Here is a 20,524-nt window from a genome sequence, read left to right as displayed (position 1 = left end):
GTATATACTTCTGTTTATTTCCCAGTTGGCTGCTTTGTCACAACTTTGACAGGGACCATCAGTGTTTGTCACTTTCCTGTCTTGCAACCCTGGTATATTATATCCTACTCATAAAGCACCACTGAATAGAATTCAAGTATCAGTTTTTCTTCCTTAACCTTAAATGTAACCTAGATAAAACATGTATCATATGCATGCTCTTTGACTATGCAAAATGGCCTTTTTAAAAAAAAAGTCATTTGCTTTAGCTAATAGTGCAACATCTGTAAGCCCAGGCATACTGTGATTAGTCTTAACTATAGTTTAGAGAAACAAGCCAGCTTCTAACTGTGGCTTTTGATTCTGGTTTAGTTCATCTGAACTGTTTCAGCTGCAGACATAATGATAAACAGTGGCTAATCAAAAATGGAAATGAAATCTTCTGGGCTTTTTAGAACCACACCAGGAGAGAGGACAGTGCAAGCAAGTCTGTGAGGTTTACATGTAACATCAAGCCACCATTGTGCAAACCAGAAATTTATTTAGGCCAGTTAAGGCTTGTCGAAAGCCCTGTTTCTGAGAATTTTAAAGTTGTGGGATTTGCTCTCTTCTTAAGTCGCCTGTGATCAGCAAAGTGGTTGAGGAAGGGGCAAAACATTTCTTCCCATGCCATAAATTGCTGGCATTATCATAGCAGTGGGCAGATTTAGGCCTCAGCCTAACGAAGCATTTGAGTAAATGCACTTATTTTCCCCACTGTAAAGGAAGGGTTGCCAAGGGAAAAACACTGGGGGAGATGTGAAACTTGACACTGATTGCCAAGTCTCCACTCCAAGGATGCTCATGGATTGGGCTGGGGAGGCATGAATGGTACAAAGGACACAGGAATGCATTGTGCTGCCCTTCCAGGGTTTCTGCAGTGTTTAGCCCCCTTCACCTACCATAATGATCTTTTTTTGCTCAGTGCTGTACCTTATGGGAAATGAATAGAAATGCTTGTGGCCGTGTATGCTGCTGCTGCTGCTGCTGCGTACAGTGTGTTGTTCTTTCTGATGCTGCTTTAATGGCTTGTTATGACTGCCTTCTCTCCAAGTACCCTGCATGGCAAGCACTGTCAATGCCCTTCTCCAATTTCTTCGCTTTTGCCACCATCAGCATTTTGCTGTCATTCTTCCTTTGAAGACTGGTATTAATTGAAGCAATTTATTTCACAGCAGGTGAATGTGGCATATTTATAACCCCCTGTGTCTAATTTTAACAACCTGTGCTTACATGACTTCCCCTGGTTAGCTGCTCTTCCAATGAGTGTGTATTTGATATCGCCCAAGACATTTGTGCAAGTTCAGGTTACCTTCCTGGGCATCAGCGCTCCAACCCAGAGAAAGCATTTTAAGGTTTTTTTGCAGCTTGGAGATTAGCAAGGCCGTCGTAGCAGCATCTTGGTGTCTTCCTTATTCCAGTGTGTAAGTAATGTGTGATGCAAACCTTCGCAGGCTGTGATCCAGCAAGCTGCTCCCAGCCTGCAGGTCATACATGCTGAGTCCTCAGGAGCTGTATACACCTGCTTTTGCTTGCCTGCCCCACAATGACACACAGATAAGGTCTTATCAAGAATGCTGCAGGTTGCAGTCTTTGATTGGTGGGCCGTGTTTGACTTGATAGCTTGCAGAATGTAGAGTTCCTATTTGATAGAATGGCTGATTATCCCCAGTGGTCCTGTAGGCAAGGACATTAATTTATTGATTTGTTTCAAATAAGTATATAGCATTTAAAAAAACCCTCCAAAGTAGTTTCTGACAAATTATATGGCAGTGCATCAGGATAAAAGCACAGCATTTTGAGTGCAGTCTGACTGCCCACACCTAGAAGCATATAAGCCTCCAAACCTGGGGATTTGCATGCATCCCGCAGATGCAGCAAGGTGCAGCTGAAGCAATCTCTCCTGCCGCTGTACCTGCCCCAGTGCATTTTGCCTAGATCAGGAGCAGCTGCAGACACATCCATACATTTGACCAAACCGTAACATGCATTGGTCAGCATATATCCGTTTGCATAATATGCATGCAAAAATGTGTATTTTTCAAAAGTGGGCACAGTCGCTCATTTACTGATGGGAGAAGAATGTGTGGATTTCCGAAATTTGTACATTTCAAAGCTTATAGCATGCATTTGAAAAAAGTCATATGAAAATGCATCCAAACTTTAATGTACCCCCATTGTAGTCTTATACAAATATCAGTCAGAATGAGTTTCAAGGGGGAATTCAACAAACTCAGATTTTGCTTGTGGAAGAGGAGACAGAAGGAATGTTTAGGCAACCACCACACTATACCTTCCTTCTACATTTCTTCCTTGGCTGTGTCCACCGATTCCAAAGGGGTATAGAACCATTGCTAACGGAGGAGAGCCAACGTATTGGTGGGAGACAGGCATTGTTCCAATTCCTGCTGAGCCATGTATTCACTTGGGAAGCTTTGGGCTTTCCCATGGCCTCTCAAGCCTCATCTTCCTCTTCTAGCTTTAATGATCATTCAAGAAAAGTGGTAACTCTCATTGAATAAGAAGTGTTATGCATAAATTCTGTAAGAGGTTTTCAGTTGTTTCCTTCCTCAACCTTCAACCTGTATGAAAATAAAACTTGCATTAGTTGCTTTTGGGGTCATTTTGTTACCCCAGACAAAAATGCCTTAGGCAAGGAGAGGACTCTGTTTGGCTAAATGTTTCCTTCAGCATAATCATACACTTGAGGTTACAGCTGGCACAAATCAATGCTTGCCTATTGACCTTTGATCTATTTAAATATAGTTTGGCCTATAAACTTTAAGCCAGCAGGGAAAAGGTTTCCCTCAATGGATTTCAGTTCTTTTCACTCAGCTATTGGCTTTCTGTTGAATTGGGTGCCTGGGAAATCCAGGTTCAAGTCCACACTTGACCATGAAGCTCATTGAGTATCCTTGGGCCAGTCACTCATTCTCAGCCTAACGTACTTCACAGGGTTGTTGTGAGGATAAAAAGGAGTGGAGAGGGCTTATATAAGCTGCCTTGGGTTCCTCACAAGAGGAGAAAAGGCAGGAAAGAAATGCAGGGTAGTAATAATAATAAGTGCATAGAAATTTGGGACATTTTGTGACGCCAGCCATGTTTTGGTTTATAGAAGGAAAACTGTAAAAAGTGAGAGGCTGAAATTTAGCAACCTTTTTGGTTTGGTCAGTTTTGACAATGTCTCAGAATGACTAGACTGCAGGTCTACTCATATGTAAATTGCACAACAGAATGTGAACTGCGGGAGGCCAGTTCCTTCAAGATACAGGATATTGCCTCTTCTCTCAGAGCTAGTTCAGAAGTGAACGACGTTAGCACAGCTGCAAACATAACTTGATTTATAAGAAATCTATGGATTTGAACTGCATAAAGGAAGTTCAGCCTATCCATGACTATTGCAACCATGGCCTCCATGTGCAAGGATTCCTGGTTATAAACTACTAGGATATCAACTGTCTTGGGGAAGATTGGACCTCTGGGTCACATGTCACATATCTTTTAATGTATTTGCTTACTACTGCATTTTTCCCAGTTGTATAGATCAGTGTATACTGCCATGTGTGCCAATTCTAATAGAAAGAGAGGCTGTAGATCGGATACCCTTCTGTTTGGATGAAATCATGCTTTATTTGCATGCTGAGCTTTGCCTCTGTGTTGTCTCCACTTGTCTGCTCACATTCTCCCCAAAACTTTTCTTGGATCTGTTTGCTATTTTGAAAACTCCTGAACCAAGTTCATTATGACAGCATGAATGATGCATTGCCCTAGTTACTCACAGCAAAGCTGACACTTGTATGTTTGATTTATTTTGAGTATTTATATCCCATTCCTCAGCCAAAAAAGGCTCCCAGAGCTGCTTACAAATAATCAGTAAAAGGAGCCAATTTGCAAGTTTTCAATCTAGAAAGGCACAGCACACAAGGAAAAAGGAGCAGGGAGAGGAGGGGAGAGGAGAAGTATCTCAGCAGAGCTGGTGGAATGCCTCTGCCTCCCCTTCTCCTAGGGAATGGCTTCTGGGAAAGGTCACCCATGGATCTGGCCTTCAGGCCTGGTAGAATGACTGAGCTTCAACTCATCTTCCTCAGTACAGCACACTAGAATGGCTGCTGCTAGTTAACACTGCATGATGACATGCTAAACTGTGCTTGTATCTTATATTAGTATGTTTGTCTTTTGGTCATGCTCCCCTTTGCCTTTAGCCCCATCCACTTCTGGAATACCTTTTCTGAGAACTTTTCTGGACTGAATTCAGCCCCTGGGGTGGAAGAAGTTTAATACTTCTACGGTAAAAGATCCATTTGAATCTGGAATGGATCCATGGCAGTCCTAGTTATTCCCTGCCATTGCATTCCCTCAAGTCCTGCCAGTTAGGGATGCCTAGCCAAAAATGTCCCCAAATTTCAGCCCCTCCCCACACTTTATAGTTTTTCTTCTGTAAGTCTCAGATCTGCAGAATCCATCCCCCTAGTGTTTGTGGACTTCCTCTCATGTTTGGTCCTTCCTTGGAAAGCAACCCAGTTCTTTGAGAGGAAGCCCTCACAGAATGATGGTCGCACAACCGGCAACCTTCTTCCACACCATGTGCAAGCAGCACAAACAAAGGTTGCTGCCCATGGCACAGAAGAAGGATGCTGTTTGCACAGCGCTTGCACCAGGCTTTGTTCCTGGCAAGTGCTGCACGAGCAAGCTTCTTTCGTGTCGTGCACAGCAGCATAAAAGAATGTTGCACGGCATGCAGAAGGGGGGGGGCTTGCACCACGTTTGAGCAGGGCTCAATTCCTGGGAATGCTGGCACAGTCACCAGGAACACAGGCCTGTGACTGTGACAAAGCAGTGTGGGGAGCTGAGGCCAGGGAATCCAACAGATCCCCACCCACGACGCAGATTCCCCACACATCCCTGCTGCCAGCTCAAGTACACTTAACACACCTGTCGCAGCAGGGATTGTGCCCCAGTGTGATGTTGAACCAACTCATTGTGGTGTCCAGAGAAGCTGAGAACTGCTTCTCCTTCCACGCAAAAAGCACGATTTTTCTGAACCATGTGTGTGCCACTGTATATGCCTAATAGCACAACACCCTTATTTTGTTCGCCTTGAAGTTCCCTCAGTTGGTAAATTTGTGTGCATTGTTGCCTTCAGGCAATAATGCTAATATTATCTTGTTTAAGATTTCATGAACAATAGTTGAAACCCATTACCAAAACTTAAATACTAGCATAGTGGTCCTCCATCCATCCATCTTCCTTCTGCACCCCCCTCCAAATTCTAATTCTTCAGTTCCATCAGGAAGGCAATGAGGTTTGTCTAGGATGATTTGTTCATTATAAAAGCATGCTGTTTTAATGTTCATGTTTCCATTATTCTGTAGTGATGCCTTATTATCCTTTATATGACACCATAAATTTGTATGGCACCTTATCAACAGAAGCCGCATTTATTGAAAGAACATCTTAAACTGATTGTAGCCAGTTGATTGGGTCTCCTCTGAGCTGGAGCGGCTGGCTGCTCTAATGAGCAGAGTGCCCAAGACTGCATTCACGGGACTTCTCAGGAAGCAGCGAGTTCTTGGATTCATCACAGTAAGAGTTGAAGAGCACGGAATGTTCCAGATTGGCTAAGACGTGATGCTTCTAGTCTTAACCCACAACCCTTCCCCCCGCCACACACGCGCACACTAAGCCAGTCCACTGATGCATTGTCATTGGCCCAGAATTGAGGTTAAAAAGACAGAAAGCCTGTTGGAAAGATTATGGTTTTGGATGGGCTGGAACTCAATACAGAATCCTTCAGTTTCACTATGCAAAGGTTTGACAGAGGGCAAAATGAGATCATTCTTCATCAGACAATGGAATCTGGAATGTCACAATTCAGTCTGTTTGCAAACAATAGTGTTTTCCTGACTTTCTCCCTGGAATGCAGATTGAGGCAACACAAACTCCATTCCAACAAACAGGAAGGTTCCCCACCCCGCGATCCCTGATCTTGGCAGAGGCCCAAATGAAGAGGCGCAGGAGCCCTTGACACAGTTCCTGCCTCTTCTGAAATCAGCCTTCTTCATGACTTGGGTCCATTGCCTGTCTTTGATGCACCTTATCCATTGCCCCCTGTCCCCAGGCCGTTCTGGTGCTGCTTGTGCCTGCTATGGTGATCCTGTTGTTTTTCCATTGCTCAGATCCCTGCAGAGGGCCAGCGAAAGGTCCCTGTTCCATGCTTGGCATACCTTTTGTTCATTACATTTTTATTCCCTCAAATGAGCCAAGGGCAGAGCGCATGGCCCCCACCGTGGCCCTTATCTTCACCGCAACTAAGTTGGCAACTTGCAATTCGGGTCACCCAGTTGAAGGGCAGGGATTTGGACTGGGGTTTCCCCATTGATTCATAGGGTTCAGCAGTTAATCCACTGGAAACGCCTTCACTGCTGGATCCTTTCCTCTATGGCCTCACTGTCCCTGGCCAGCTGCTTCTGCTGTTGGCTTTTCAGCGATTGGTTCCCCTGCCTTTGGCAGTTTCCTTCTGCAGAAGGATCAATTCCTTTAAAGAGACACCGCCATAGGTGACAAACATGTAGGCAAAAATGAATCTGCCCATTTCAGTGGCTCTGCATTACTCATTTTTAAAATTTATTATTATTTTTTTTAATTTCTATGAACACTTCCTAAGCATTTTGTGCACAGTTCTCACAATGCATGCATGTTGCATGCATTTTTACTTTACTTGGACACATGTTTTGTTAGCGAACTCCCCTTCGATTTTTAAAAAAGGGTAACAGAAGTGGTGTAGGAAATGCATGGGGTACAATGCCATGTGGCTATTTGAAAGATTCCAAGTTAAGGCGTACCATGAAGAATGACCACCAGGGCTAACCTGAAGCTAAACTAGCAAGCTTGAGAAAAATCTGGTGTAATGTTATTGGGACTAGGATGTGAGGTGAGAAGTCCTTGGTTCAGTTCTCACGCAGCCATGAATTCAGATGCTCCTCTGACTGTAACGCTAGACCTGTCTTGCAGGGGGGACCATCGGAAGTATTTGATCAAAGCTGTTCCTTCTCGTGGTGATGATGGTTGGTGGATTTAAAAGGAGCAGAGTGCTGAGGGTGAGCCTATTAAAGTTATCCATTTAGAGTTGTTCTTCCCCTAATTAAATGGAACTTATAGGCATATCACGTATCAGAAGTGGTACATGCAACTGGTAAAGGAGGTAATCTAGTACTTTTTCCTGCAATATCTCATGAGTACAGTTTCTGTTAATCCTCAAATTATTGACATTCCAGTTATGGGGATTATCTTGCCATGGAGCTAAAGGAGCAGAGGACATACTTAACGCAAATATGCTACAAAATAAAAGCGATACTCACGAAGACTTAAAAGGAAATCCATTGAAACAATTCATTATGGTAAATGGCACAAAACAAATATAGGAATTGCTAATGTAAGTGGAATTGCTTCTTCCTAGTTTAAGTTAATACAATGCTTATGATTAAACCCAAAGGAAGTCATTCTAGTATAACCAACCACACGGACTGTTTCTTGAGTGCATCAGTCAAGTAATTGGAAGAAAACGTAATTCAATGAATGCATTGCTTAAACCAAACTAATCTACTTGGTAACTCCCTTAGTGTGAGCCAAGAAAATATTAGTACAATAATTGCTACATATTGAAAACTTTATTAAGGTTTCTCTTCTTATAACACCACGGTCACATGAAAACATGCAAAATGCGATTAGGGTCACGGACATCCTCAAAACCTTCTCATGCCTGTCTAATCCATTGTTCTTGCCATATTGTTTGTGGAAACTTAGTACTTGTGCTTAAAACATTTCCTCCATGTCTCTTTGTGCACAAATCAGTCCTTGCACTTTAGTACATGCCTTTTCAGTTTTTCCTATTGAATTCACCTGCCAGATCTTCAGACGATAGCATGACATACACATTCCAGTCACAACAGGGATGTTGCTCAGAATGTGGTTTTTTCCCCCAAGGCATGTAATTTTCACCCTGGCCATAATCTGTGTTTCACCTGTATTTCACCTCTAGAATCACATCCCTCCATAACCCTGCCAGCAGATATCAGGAATCTCAGCAAATCATGATACACAACAGCAATTCAATATTTATTCAGAAAATATTTATTATAGAATGCAATAAAATTAATAAAACAGCAGAAAAGATACCATGGCACTGCTTTCGTGAGGATACTAGGCATTTCACACAAATAGACCCCAGCAAATATTTGCAATGAGGATCCCAGGAAGCCCTAACTCTTCCAAATCATTAATTTAAGAATAAAAATCAAAAATAGTTGATTCCCTTGGCAAACACATTTTTTTCTGGAGACCCAGCACTTCATGAAATTTATTCTACAAGTGGCCGATCGCTGAGAGCAGCTTTTATTTGTCATCACCCGATTTAGGAGCTGTATCTCTTGCATCAGTTGATGACTATGCGGGAATCTCTGGCTTCACGAATTCTGGTGGAAGGTATAGCTAATTTCTGAAAGGAAGGAGGACTGTAACAGTCTTATCAAGCAGCAGCAGGACTCATTTTGTTTAACCGTGCTGGAAATTAGTTTTTCCGGCACTGATCTTGACAGGTCAGTTGTCAAAAATGGGATTTTGTATCCATAAATTCTTCGATCCCACAAGCTGTATTCTGCTTGCTAGAACAAGTGCAAGTCAAAATCAACACATTTATGAACAAATGGAATGGTTGGAGGCTTAGAAAGTCTGAAGAAAACATCTTTTTGGGAAAAGGCATTTCTTCATATCCAATTTATTAACCTTATCTGCATCATTAACTTTTTTATACAGTGTGGAATTTTTACCCCTGCTTACAAACAGGTTTCTGTTTGCTGGCTGGTGTGAAATAAGGGGAAACCATAAGAATGCCTGTGAGAAATTCTCCTCTTCTCTGGACCTCAAGCTGTTTAATATGCAAGAGGCAAATTGTAGCTCTTTTCTTTCTTTTGAATCAAACATAATAGAGAATTTTACTTATGCTGGCTGATCTCCAAAATGTCTTTAAGAAGTTCCAGCCTTGGTCCTGAATTTATTTAGATTTTATTCAAATGTACCAAATGCTTAGCCTTAAGAATAAGGGACCCGATCCAACCCAAACAGCTACCTTCTCTTATTGATTACAATGGAATTTAGGAACATTAAACATTAAGATGAGAGGAACAGATTTTTTGTGTTGGGTGGAGAGAAAGAGGCAGAACAAAAGACAGTTGAAGTGAACCATCTAAATGTTAGTTTGATTTGGCTTGACAATTGGTACTTCTGGTTTTGAAATGCCGAAGAGGCGCTATTTTATGAGCTATGGATAAGTTAGTCTACTTGATGCAACAAGGACAAATTAATCAGTTTAGCAAATAGGTGTATGTCCTTGACCTTGTTCAGGTCAAAGCCTTGTGCAAGAGTAATGAATTCTCATGCACCAACATGATCTCTTCTTGTAGCTTTCTTTCACATACTTGACCAGCAGCATAGTGCCACTTTACCCAGGGCAATGCCAGCTTGCTGGGGACTGTGTGTGTGCTGCATCATCTTGTGCCATGCATTGTAGGAGAAGGAAACTCCCTGTGATCTGTGAATGCTCACACTCCACTTTCTTTGCTTTCTTGGACTCAGGCATCAACTATATAATGAGGATTTCTACTTTTGCATTGCAGTTGGAGGGAAGGGTTGTGTCACCCCTCCTTCATTATTGCTTTGCTGCAGTTGCACAAATTCAGTGTGGGTTAGGCAATGAGGAAACTTTTCTCTCATAGAAGACAAGGATGTGCAAGACCATCCCTATCGTTTCTGCAACTAAGTTTCATGTTTGGGGGATTAATCTGTAAAAATGGCCCTGTAATTTATGGGCAGAAGTGGCTCTGCAGTTTTTGTGAGAGTAGGATATTCTGAATAATCATTTCTGTTGCTGGATCATACAGTAGTTAAGAACCTAGCATTATCACACCTTGGTTCCCATGTAAAGGCACCAGAGCTGTGCTTAATTGTGCAGCATTCATGGTTTGCAACCATATTGTCCATTCAAATCAGTATACACCAGTAATAGTCCAGCAAACTATCTCATTAAACCTGTAAGGTTGTAGTCATTTGGGGGGTTTTGCCTCTGAAGTAGCTAGCTGATAGTCAACTTGCTTTATTGATCCTATACTCCCTCTTAGAAAGCTTATTTATGTGCGCTAAAATAAAATAATACTTTTCAAATTCCTGCTACACAGCGTGTCGAAAGTGAGAAGGATGCTAGCTAGCCTTGTTCTCATGGACTTCTGGCTGCACTGCAGTCAATACTTTAGAATCAGAAAGTGAATTTGATCATGGTGGAATTGGGGAGGATGGGTTGGATCGAGACTCTGAGATGGATCAGGTAGAGGTGATTCACTAGGCCAGATGAGCCACAAAGTGCAAAGTCCCACAGCCACAAAGTGCAGCCAGTGGGAAGGGCTGCTGAGAATTCTGGGGAAGTCTCAGACACAGACCATATCTCTGTGGACAACCCTGTGCCAAGGTGTCAGCAGAGACAGGAGGCCCAATTGCAGGAGTAGTACACAGAGAGGAGGTGTGCTAGCCTTCAGACAGCCCCTCCTGAAGGGCTGGCGCCCAGGCATGTTTGTAAGGAGAGTTCCTGGAGGAAAAGCCCAGATCGGGTTCATCAAACTGCCCTGTGCATGTGCAGAGATCTGTCCTGGGTGATTTGTGCTTGGAAGCAATAAAGAATGTTTTGCAAGGAGTACGGCCTGTGGCTGGTGATGCTTCGAAGGTGGAACCTTAGCTCCTGACGTAGCACACAAATAGACTGCAGCATCAGAAAATATCCCCCAAATATTTTTGAAGCTTTCCAAGGGAAGTCTAGCCTTCACTCAATTATAACCACTAGCAAGTAGAACAGCTTTCATAACTTTGCTCCGTGTATATTGGTGTGTGTGCATGTACATGTGCCCAGATCTGGAAAATACCAGTGCAGAATATCTCAGTGCCTATCTAAATAACCCTCATCTCTAAAATGAGCTTATTTATCTCTCTCTATAGTTTCTTTCCCATCTACAACCATATAATTGTATAAAGTTCCTTCTCATGAAAGTGTCAACCTGATACTGACAAGTAAAGAAAATGTGGGCTTTGAAATATCCTGTATTTCATATGAATTTGCCAATATAGCCATCTTCTTGACATAAAATGTAGTTGAGTCCCATCTGGTGCAATACTCTGTATCTTAAACACTTCCATAAAAATATAATCTCTATATATTGTAGGTCTGGGGTGAATTAGAGTGCATCTGTAAAATGCCGGTATAACTTTAGGCTTGGCAATTGATGGATCTCATCTCAACCGTTCCTTGCTGGTTGAGAAAAGAGATCATTTTTGTCAACTGAAGAAGCTTTTAGGAATGATACAAGAGAGGGCAGAGGGGCATGAGATAGGATTGAAAGCAATGATGTGATCATTCACACTCACGTAGAATCGAGATTTTATCAGAAATGTGAAGAATGTAACACATTCTATGGATACAGTATGCACCAGAAAAAGAAAGTTGGAAGAAAGCTAATAATTAAGTGGATGGGAGAGAGAAAATAAAACATGTGGAAAAATAGGCCTGTATATTCACTACCAACTCCTTTCCAGCTGATGCCACCTTAGTTGACCGCAATTGTTGCAATTCCATTTGAGTGCAAAAGGCTGGTTCGTGTGACTGCCTCCAATGTCCAGCCACTGCTTTCTCTGCTAGTCACCCGTGCGATCCAGACTCATGGGGCACACCATTCCTGAGTTATTAGCAGGGCTATTAGCAGCATGATACACTTTTAATGGCCATCAAGTTCAGCATGCAAAGTGGACCTTCATGTGCATTGCCTCTAAGTAGACGTCAGCTTGGGCAGTGGATGCCGTTCTAGGAGAAGCTTTGAGAATCAGCTGTTTGCAGCGATGCAATTCAATTCTGCGCCATTCCATTCTCGTTCTGGACTGTTCATACAAATATTTAGCATGTCCCTAAGATTGGCCTCTGGCCATTTTCTGGTCCTCTGGCATAGAAGGGATCACAGAAGAGGGGGCAGATCATAGAAGAGGGGAATGCCAGATATTATTCCAGCTATTGATGGATGTTTGCAGATTGCCTGGAAGCATGGAATCTGGGTGGTGTTGGCTAATGAATCATGTTTACCGAGGGTAGACTGAGTGCCAGCAAAGTGGACTGGAGATGTATGTTGGGCTGAAGGAATACATGAGAGCCATGTGCAAAGTTTACACATTCATTTTAGTTCTAAATTTAGGCATTTTTACTTGGCATTTTTATTTTTTGTTTTAGTTTCCCAGTGTTCTGAAGCTGTCTCTCTGATACAGCCTCATCCCTGAATGGGGATGGCTAACTCTTCCATGGGTGCCTTTCCTCGTAGAAATGACTGACAGGCAGGAAGTAGACACTGCATTTTTTTTAATCTATTCATGGCATTTTCTCTAGAGTAAAAAGAGTCTTCCAGAGTGGCTGACAAAGAGAAGGAGCACGGCGATCCTTTTCCTCAGGCTTGCAATCCAAATTTAAGGAATGACCCGCCGGGAATGGGGGACTGGGAGGGAGGGAGGCTGCCAGTGATGCTCTCGTGCTCGGGGTGACAAGGCATTTGACTGGAGTGGCCTCCGTGCAAAGAGGAGCACTGGCTTCCTGAAGCAGTGGCAGATGGAGGAGGCGATGCCAACCCCTTGGCTTGCTGGTTTCTATCTGGGATAAATAATTCATCCTGACATATTTCTCATTAAAATGCATACCTAGCCCATTGTTTATAGTGCTAGGGCAGCTCACAATGATACTAAGCATGCCGTAAAAGAGCTAATGCTGAAAAGCAAATTAAAAGGTGACATGTCATTGTTTTGGGAGCTCAGCAGTGACACGGGTGCAGAGGCGAAGTCCTGTGCCACTGTCAAAATGTGAGGATGGAGCGCCATGACTGAGTGAGGGAACTCCAAGAAGCCAGGGACTGCTGGAGCAGAGATACCAGAGGCCCTCACCCCACCGACTGCTCCACCAGACCAGAGCCTTTCCCTCGTAGCCACCTTACAGGCTTCAGATGGTGTGCTAGGAAAGGTGCAAGAGGAGAAGTGCAAATTACCAGTTCATGGAGGCTGGCAGTCTTTCACTGACACCAACAAGAGTGCAGGAATACACTACCAGAAGCGCCCGACAGAAATAAGGAGCCAGTTATCCACTGCTTTAAAAAATTGGGCAGCAGCTTGTGCCCACCTGCTTGATTGTGAGGAGGTGCCATTTGTCAGATGGGAAGAGGAAGAAGCTGAGCTGAGAAGCCCTTGGCTCTCACCTTGAGGTGGCTGCCAGTCAAGCTGTGCTCACAATGGGCAGTCTGTTTCCAGGGAGGCCACGTTGGCATCCTGACCCACTGAACTCTCTCACTGCAGTGGAGAGCAGCGTGGTGGAGCAGCTAGTGTCCTAGGTGGGGGATCCTGGAAGTTGTGGTCCAATGCACCCTCATTGAGGAAGGCTGCTTTGTTGGCCCAGTGTCCCCCTTTTGAGGGTGTGACCGAATGGAGCTTCACACAGGTAGGCAGCAGCAGGGTGTGCACTCAGAGAGCTACAGTGGCATATTTCTTGACCTGGAAGCAGGGTACAAGCGGGCAAGCAGAAAGCAAGTTGGACAGCTGGAAGGCCTCCCCCAGGGATGGCCAGCTTCTTACTTTCAAGCAAGCACCTTGTACACTAGAGTAGATAGAACAGTGGTGGGCACCGGCTCTAGTGCTCCAGAGCCAGCAGCTGATGGTGTGCAGCATCTGCTAGAGCTGGGAGAATTCGCCAGGCTGTGTGGCTCCCCAGATTCAGCAGGGCTTCAGCTTTCCGGGCATGCCCCCCAGAGGGTTAGCAGAGAGAAGGGAGCCAGAGTGTAGCAAGGACTGGGCAGAGCAACAGTAGTGGACACGGACAAGCATTGTCCAGAACCCCAGCTCCAGGGAGGAGAGAAACATATTTGCAACCACAGAGTTCAAGAGAAAGTAGCCCATGAGAGAGGCAGAAAGGGCAGGGCAGGGCACACCGGCAGGGCGAAGCCAGAGTTGGACAGGAGCAACTGGGAGCAGAGAGCAGAAGTTGCTCTGCTCAGCCTGGGGCTCAGAGAAGCTGGAGAAACTCTGCAGTCCCGGGGCAGGCACAGAAGCCTTTGGCCAGATAGGATGCCTAGCCCACCCCTAATCCCCCAGCCCCCAAAAGCCATCACTGCCAAGTCCACGCATGCCCTAAAGGAAAACCTCCCTTTAATTCACTGAAGGAGGAGCAGCAGGAGTGAAAAGCTTCCCTTCCGTCATCCATGCTGCTATTCGGTCACGATAGCTCTCAGCAGTTGGGGTTTCAGTGGGGCCTGTCATCCCCCAAGGGGCAATTGCAGGAGACCTTGAGAGAACATCAGCCTCCCTTACCATCTGCTTTCCAGCTCGGGATGACCCATGTCCAAACCACAAAGGAAAGGATGCAGTGCAAACTGTAAAAGGAGTGGGCCTGGAACTGCAGCATGGTCTGGGAAATACATGGTGGAGAGAACCATCTGGGCCCGTGGAATTGGCAGCAGGCAGGAGTTCAGGGCAGCCATTCCCCACAGTGCCCCCGATTGCCGGGAGGTGCGGCCCATTCCAGGGTGTTTCATCTGTTGTTCCACTGTGATGCCTGATTGACTTTTAATGCTGATTGGCTGGCTGGGATGCTGCTCATCGTGATTTTTGCTTTCCCTGGTGCCACTTTCTCATCCTCTCAGTATCCCAGCATCATAGCAGCCAGCTAGGCGGCAATAATAAAACCAAAGTTTGTGTTTAGCTTTAGTTAATGCAAAGGATGAATTATGTAAACTCAAACGTATTGCATACCCAGTGTCTGCTACTGAACATAGCTTTAAATTCTTTAAGCTGTCTTTGAATGATTTGAAAAACAAGCAAACAAGATGGTTTCAGTCCAAACTTGAGGAGTAATATCCTAGCGATTTGCAACAGTGTTTTTCTATTTCAGCCACTTTCCTGCTTGGAAAACTTATTTCAATTTCATATAACTTCCAGTATGGTCACATCACAAGTTTTACGAGACAGGTGTTGTGGGAGATTTGTGAACTCTGATGCATGCTGCAGAAGCTTCAAATCAGCAGTGATTCATGTAAAACTAGTAATGTAGATGTGCCCTAAGATACAAGAACATAATTATGGGGATAAAGAAAGAAATGGGGGTTTGAGCTTATAGGTAATTCTACTGATACAAAGGTAAATAGTTTGTTTGTAGACTAAAGCCATTTCAAAGTGTTCTGTAGCACTTGATGACAGCACAAATGATGCTTGTATTGTTCTTTGAGGGTAAAAAATGCAAAGTTCTTGCATTTTTCTTTAAAAAAACCTCAGAGTTCTGTAATTACAATCCTATCTCTATTTCAGTAATGGAATACCTTGATCCTCTGAGCCTTTCCCTTGTTTTCGTACATGTGTTCCACCTGACAGATGTTAAAAGTGTTTTCAACAAACATTAAAAAGGTATTATTCCTCCTCTCCTAATATTGTGTTATTTGTATTTGCAGTTGGCAACATGGGACTCTGAGAAGGGACTGAACGGCAGCCTGCAGGAACGACGCTTGGGAAGTGACTTGCAAGGATTAACACTGAAAGTGGTGACTGTCTTGGTATGACCATACTTGAGTGGAGCAAAGGAAATGCTCACAAATGATACTTGTCCGCAAAAGCCCATCTTCTTTTCCCTTTGAAGGTTTAGTCTTGCATCTTGTCATCTGCAGCCCATGAATGTGGTATTCTGTGGTGGTGTTCTGGTGTAGCAAGGAATAGAATAAGACATCACATACACACACATTTTTTCAGCTACTCCACGGTGAGAGCCAAGTGAAAGTCGATCTTGTGAAAACTGTGCCCAAAGGTTATTGAAACATTGCATTTCTAAACCAGCTATCTCCCTAGACACCATAAACAGACAAACAAAGATTTTAGGAAGGATAACATTGGTGCTCCCTGCAGGAGCTGATCAGAAGGTATCTGGCCTGGTCTTTTTCTTCTTCTTTTACCTTCCCTCCAAGTGCACACCTATGTATCTTTTGAGTATGTCTGATGGTTGACTTGGAAGTGCCCGCTAATGGGCCATAGTGCAAATATTGACTTTAAAGGAAAGACAGAATGGGCTTGAAATTTGAGATTGCACCCTTTTTATTAGACTGCCCCCCCAAAAAAAAAAACCCCCCCCCCAGTCATGATGATGTTAGAGCTCCAGGGAACTGTGTGGTCATTGAGCTACTGACACAAGAATTGCTGTCAAGTAGCCAGGTGAGTCACCCCTCTTCTACTCCCAAAGTCCTTACTGAAAGGATATCTCCCACTCCCAGTTGCCTCTTTATGGGCTGCTCAGGAATCATCTGAGGAGGAGTGATCTAATTTTCGAAAAGCTTCCAAGCTTGTGCATTATTTTCCTTTACCATTTTGTTGCATATTTTTACTTAATGCTTATCTTTTAACTTTCTTATGTCAGCTACCTTCCCAGGTTTGCCTGGAAAATGTGGCATATAAACACCCTAAATAAATAAAGCAAGCAAGCCAGCACAGAATGCTTATAAACCTTTTGGGAGTGAGGGAGCTTTGCAATTCATGAACTTCTCCAACCAAAGCTCAGAAGGTTGCTAACCCTATGAATTGAAGCTCAAGCTGTTCTCACCTTAAATTCTCCCTGTAGAGCTTCAGACAGAGGTAAGGCGGGTGTCTTCCCTGCCCTGTGGTCCAGAGGAGGACAGCTGAAATGCAGAAAGCTTGGAATAACCAGGAGTGAACTTTGGTTTGAAATGACTATGAGCTCGGTTCAGTTCTAGAACCAAAAATGAGCTCAGAGGCTCCAATATGCCCAGAGACTACCTGTTGCTTACTTCTGGGTGTCTTTCTTTGCCCCTGCCTCTTACTGGGTCTCTGCCCACACCTGGCTTACTCTATGTGTATAAAGGATCCTGACCTAAAGTTTCCCAAGCTTTTCTCGGAAGGTCAGGAATTGGACATCTCTCTCACTCTTGAAGCTCTGACAGGAGACTCAAATATTGCTTGCTTCCTTGGACTTCAGGAGCCTTTGGAGACTTCACAGATTTGCTTCTAGCACCCAGAAATGGGACAAAGATAGGACATTTCAAATACCACATTTTGACGGAAATGGAAATGAAAATGAAACTTTTCAGACTGTTTACTCTGCCCTGTTTTTCTAATTGTCATGTCTTCCTCCAAAGAATCATTGGAATGGTTATAAGGTTAAGATATTGATACTTCTCTCCTACAAATGTCCAGCACCAACTTATAGAATGATAGTTCCCAAGATCCTCTTTGGGGAGAGAAAGACTATTGTAACCCACTTCATCCTGTAATATAGATTTTACTCATGTGCTGAAATTAGTCTTCTGTATGGTAACATCTTCCATTTGCAATGCTAATGATAAGACTTCTGGTGGTTTTCAGATCTCCCTCCCCCCACCCCATGTGTACAGTAGCAAGAAGCATCTGTCTTACATGCTCAGATTTTGAACCTCTGCAAAAACGAAGGCTGGGTTACTAGCCTATTGCAGCACTGAACAAAGTACAACATACTTGCGAAAGCAACACGTAACTTAGAAGGTATTTGCAGCATTGAACACGGTGACCTACATACGATCTCCTCCTTTATTAAAATTGTATGGGCATGCCAGTTGCTTATTTCTAATGTCAGATCCAGCTTGAAGAGAATTGGTAGTCTGAAGCATGATGAATGCAAGCCCTCTGCCCCACTGCTCAGCTGCAATTCCTTGGGTTTGGATCAGAGTACATTAAATTGACTTGGTGTGCTTCTCTTAGATCTTTAGGACACTTCACTCCCCGGTCTCTGGCTCTCTTTCCTCCCCGCAAGCTGCTAAAGGTTGTGATCATATCTCTTGCCTGTCCAGGAGAGGAGTTGGTTTGTCCCGAGAGAATGTCAGCACCACTTGCAAAGATAGCCGAGGGCAATGGCAGTAAAATTAGTAGGGCTAGCATCCCATTGGCAACCGAGCAAACAGTCCATGTCATGCTGAAGCCATCAACTGACGGGATTCCCTGTCTCCTTGTGGTTTCCAGGGTGCAGTTCATTAACTTTAAAGCACCTCAGGGGCCAACCACTTTATTCTTATGGTTTGGACATAATTATGAATAATGAAAGAACAAGTAACAGATTTCTCACTTTTATCTTAGAAATCCCTGTAGTCTTTTTATTGGAAAAATCCACTGAATCGGAATTGCAGTGCTGAAGGCTTGGAAACATTATCATTCTAGGTGCCATGCATTTGAGTTCTCCGTACTGGAAAATTGTTTAAACATCAGCCTAAACTTTCATTTGTTCTCAGGAAGAACCTTTTGTTATGGTGGCTGAGAATATACTTGGGCAACCCAAGCGCTATAAAGGCTTCTCCATCGATGTCCTGGATGCCCTCTCGAAGAACTTGGGCTTCAAGTATGAGATATATCAAGCACCAGATGGCAAGTATGGGCAGCAGCTCCATAACAGCTCCTGGAATGGCATGATTGGAGAACTAATTAACAAGGTATGTGGCCCTCTAATTACTAAAGGACATGGTCCCATGCATATTTAGACACTAAAAAGTCTTACAACTCTTAGCATGCCCCAGCCAGGCAAACTTCACCTGCATGGGATTGGATCACTAATGCAGGAAGGTTAAGTTTTCAGCTACACTGAGCCACTTAGTCTGCCCAAAAGATAATCCTGTCCTAGTTATCATTGCAGTTAAAGAACCAATAACTGGAATGTCGCCTTTCTAATATCACAATATAGAGTATAGAAATTAGGGACGCTGAACAGACCCCAGGAAACATGGGCTAGCCTTATCAAAACACTTTTGGCTTCCCCCATATTTCTCTAATACCTGATATACAGAAAAATCTCCTTTTTTATTTTTTGTAGGAGAAATCCTAGGAAGTTATTAACTCCCCCTCTAAAATCTTGTTAATTTCCTTTTCTTTTATTTGAAATTCTTCAAACTTGTCACTGGAAGAGGAACTCAACTTACACTTGAATTTGGTTGAAGGGGAAAAGCAGGGATCTGAAACAAATACTTTGTGGAATTGCCATAGAAACTTGGAACTCAGCAGGACCAGTGTGTGTTATGCACACAAGAGCAGAATATGAATTTCCGTTGCATGCTTCATGGAGTCCTTTGTCCCATAGTTCTCTTATTAAAACCCTGTCCCTGGAATCCACCTGCTATGCATCTGCCATGCATGCTTTCTATAGAAACACTATTTTATATGGATCAGTTGAGTGATGGCTCAAAGAAGAAGGTATAGTCTTGCCCTTTTTGGAAAAAAACAGTCTTTCAGCAAGGAGAAGATGGAAACGCATCTCGAAGTGATTGAGTCACATCTGATTCGAAAGCACTTGTGTTCTCCCTGATGAAGCGAATGCCGCTAAAGTGAAGCAGAACATATTTCAGCATAAAATCCTCAGGAGCGCAAATGTCGGAATAGATCGCGTTGGAAGTACGACTTTGTTTCTGGCAGGGGATGAACATCGTCACAGCCATAGAACGAACTCCTAGGCATTAATATTCAGCAATGTGGTAATTTCCAAATAGTGCACTCATCCACATGTTACTGTGCTGCTTGTTATCCCAAGCGTCTGCTGGGAGGACACTTATGATGCAAACGAAAGCAAAACACAAGATCAGACAGTCGTTGTGGCGGTGCTGCTACAGCAAGCGTTCCTGCATCGTCTCTCTATTCCAGAGTATCCCAAGTGTGCAAGTAAACCCTGCGCATTGTGTGGCACCTCTGACTGTGATGATCCATGGCTTAATTACCTCCCAATTAGAAAATATGCTGAATGTGAAATTGCCCTTGGAAAGTGTTCAGAAGTGACCACTAGAGCAAAAGACAGCAGGCCGACTCTTGTTTGAGATGCTATTAGGGACCATATCTGACCCCTCTTGAACCAACCTTCCATTTATTTCTGAGGCCCATTTAGGATGCTGGTTTTGACCTAATGGTTTGAGGTTGGGATATCTGAGGCGCTCTCCCCTCCTATGAGTGCACCCATAATTTGAGGACTTCATTTGAGGTCCTGTTGCATCTTTTCGCTTCTGTGTAGCCTGAAGTGCCTGATCTTGCACAATCTTGGAAACTAAGCAGGGTCAAACCTGGTTGAAATCTGGATGGGTGACTTAAAAAGTTGTGAAGTGCCCTGAGAGCTTCGGCTACAGGTGGTATAGAAATGCAGTGTAATTGCATGTCCTGCAAAGGAGAAAATAGGTTGGTAGTTACAGGAGGCGAGTGGGACGTCAGCTGTCCTTAAGGGAGGTCAGGCTGGCTCCATCCCTACCAAGTGGTGGTAGTGTTTTCTGTATATCTTGCCTTTTTCCTTTCAAGGAAGGCAAGACAGTTTACATAATTCTCTTCCTAATCTTATTCTCACCACAACAACCCTGTAAGGTAGGCTGTGCTGAAAGTCTGTGATTGATCCAAAGCCACC

General features: G+C 43.7%; 1 protein-coding gene across 2 annotated transcripts in view; it reads left to right on the top strand.

The window, feature by feature from the left end:
- The window catches only part of GRID1 (glutamate ionotropic receptor delta type subunit 1), a 759,138-nt gene that overhangs the window by 670,962 nt on the left and 67,652 nt on the right, over positions 1-20,524 (top strand). For both annotated transcript variants that reach the window (XM_044420361.1, XM_044420360.1), the window contains exons 9-10: positions 15,576-15,677; positions 18,387-18,584. In XM_044420361.1, coding sequence (XP_044276296.1) covers positions 15,576-15,677; positions 18,387-18,584 — 300 coding nt within the window. The remainder of the gene's footprint in view (positions 1-15,575; positions 15,678-18,386; positions 18,585-20,524) is intronic.

The sequence above is a fragment of the Varanus komodoensis genome, unplaced genomic scaffold, assembly GCF_004798865.1.
Source record: "Varanus komodoensis strain SLA01 unplaced genomic scaffold, ASM479886v1 scaffold11, whole genome shotgun sequence".
Classification (NCBI taxonomy): Eukaryota; Metazoa; Chordata; class Lepidosauria; order Squamata; family Varanidae; genus Varanus; species Varanus komodoensis.
This window is presented reverse-complemented; position numbering and strand designations above follow the sequence as displayed.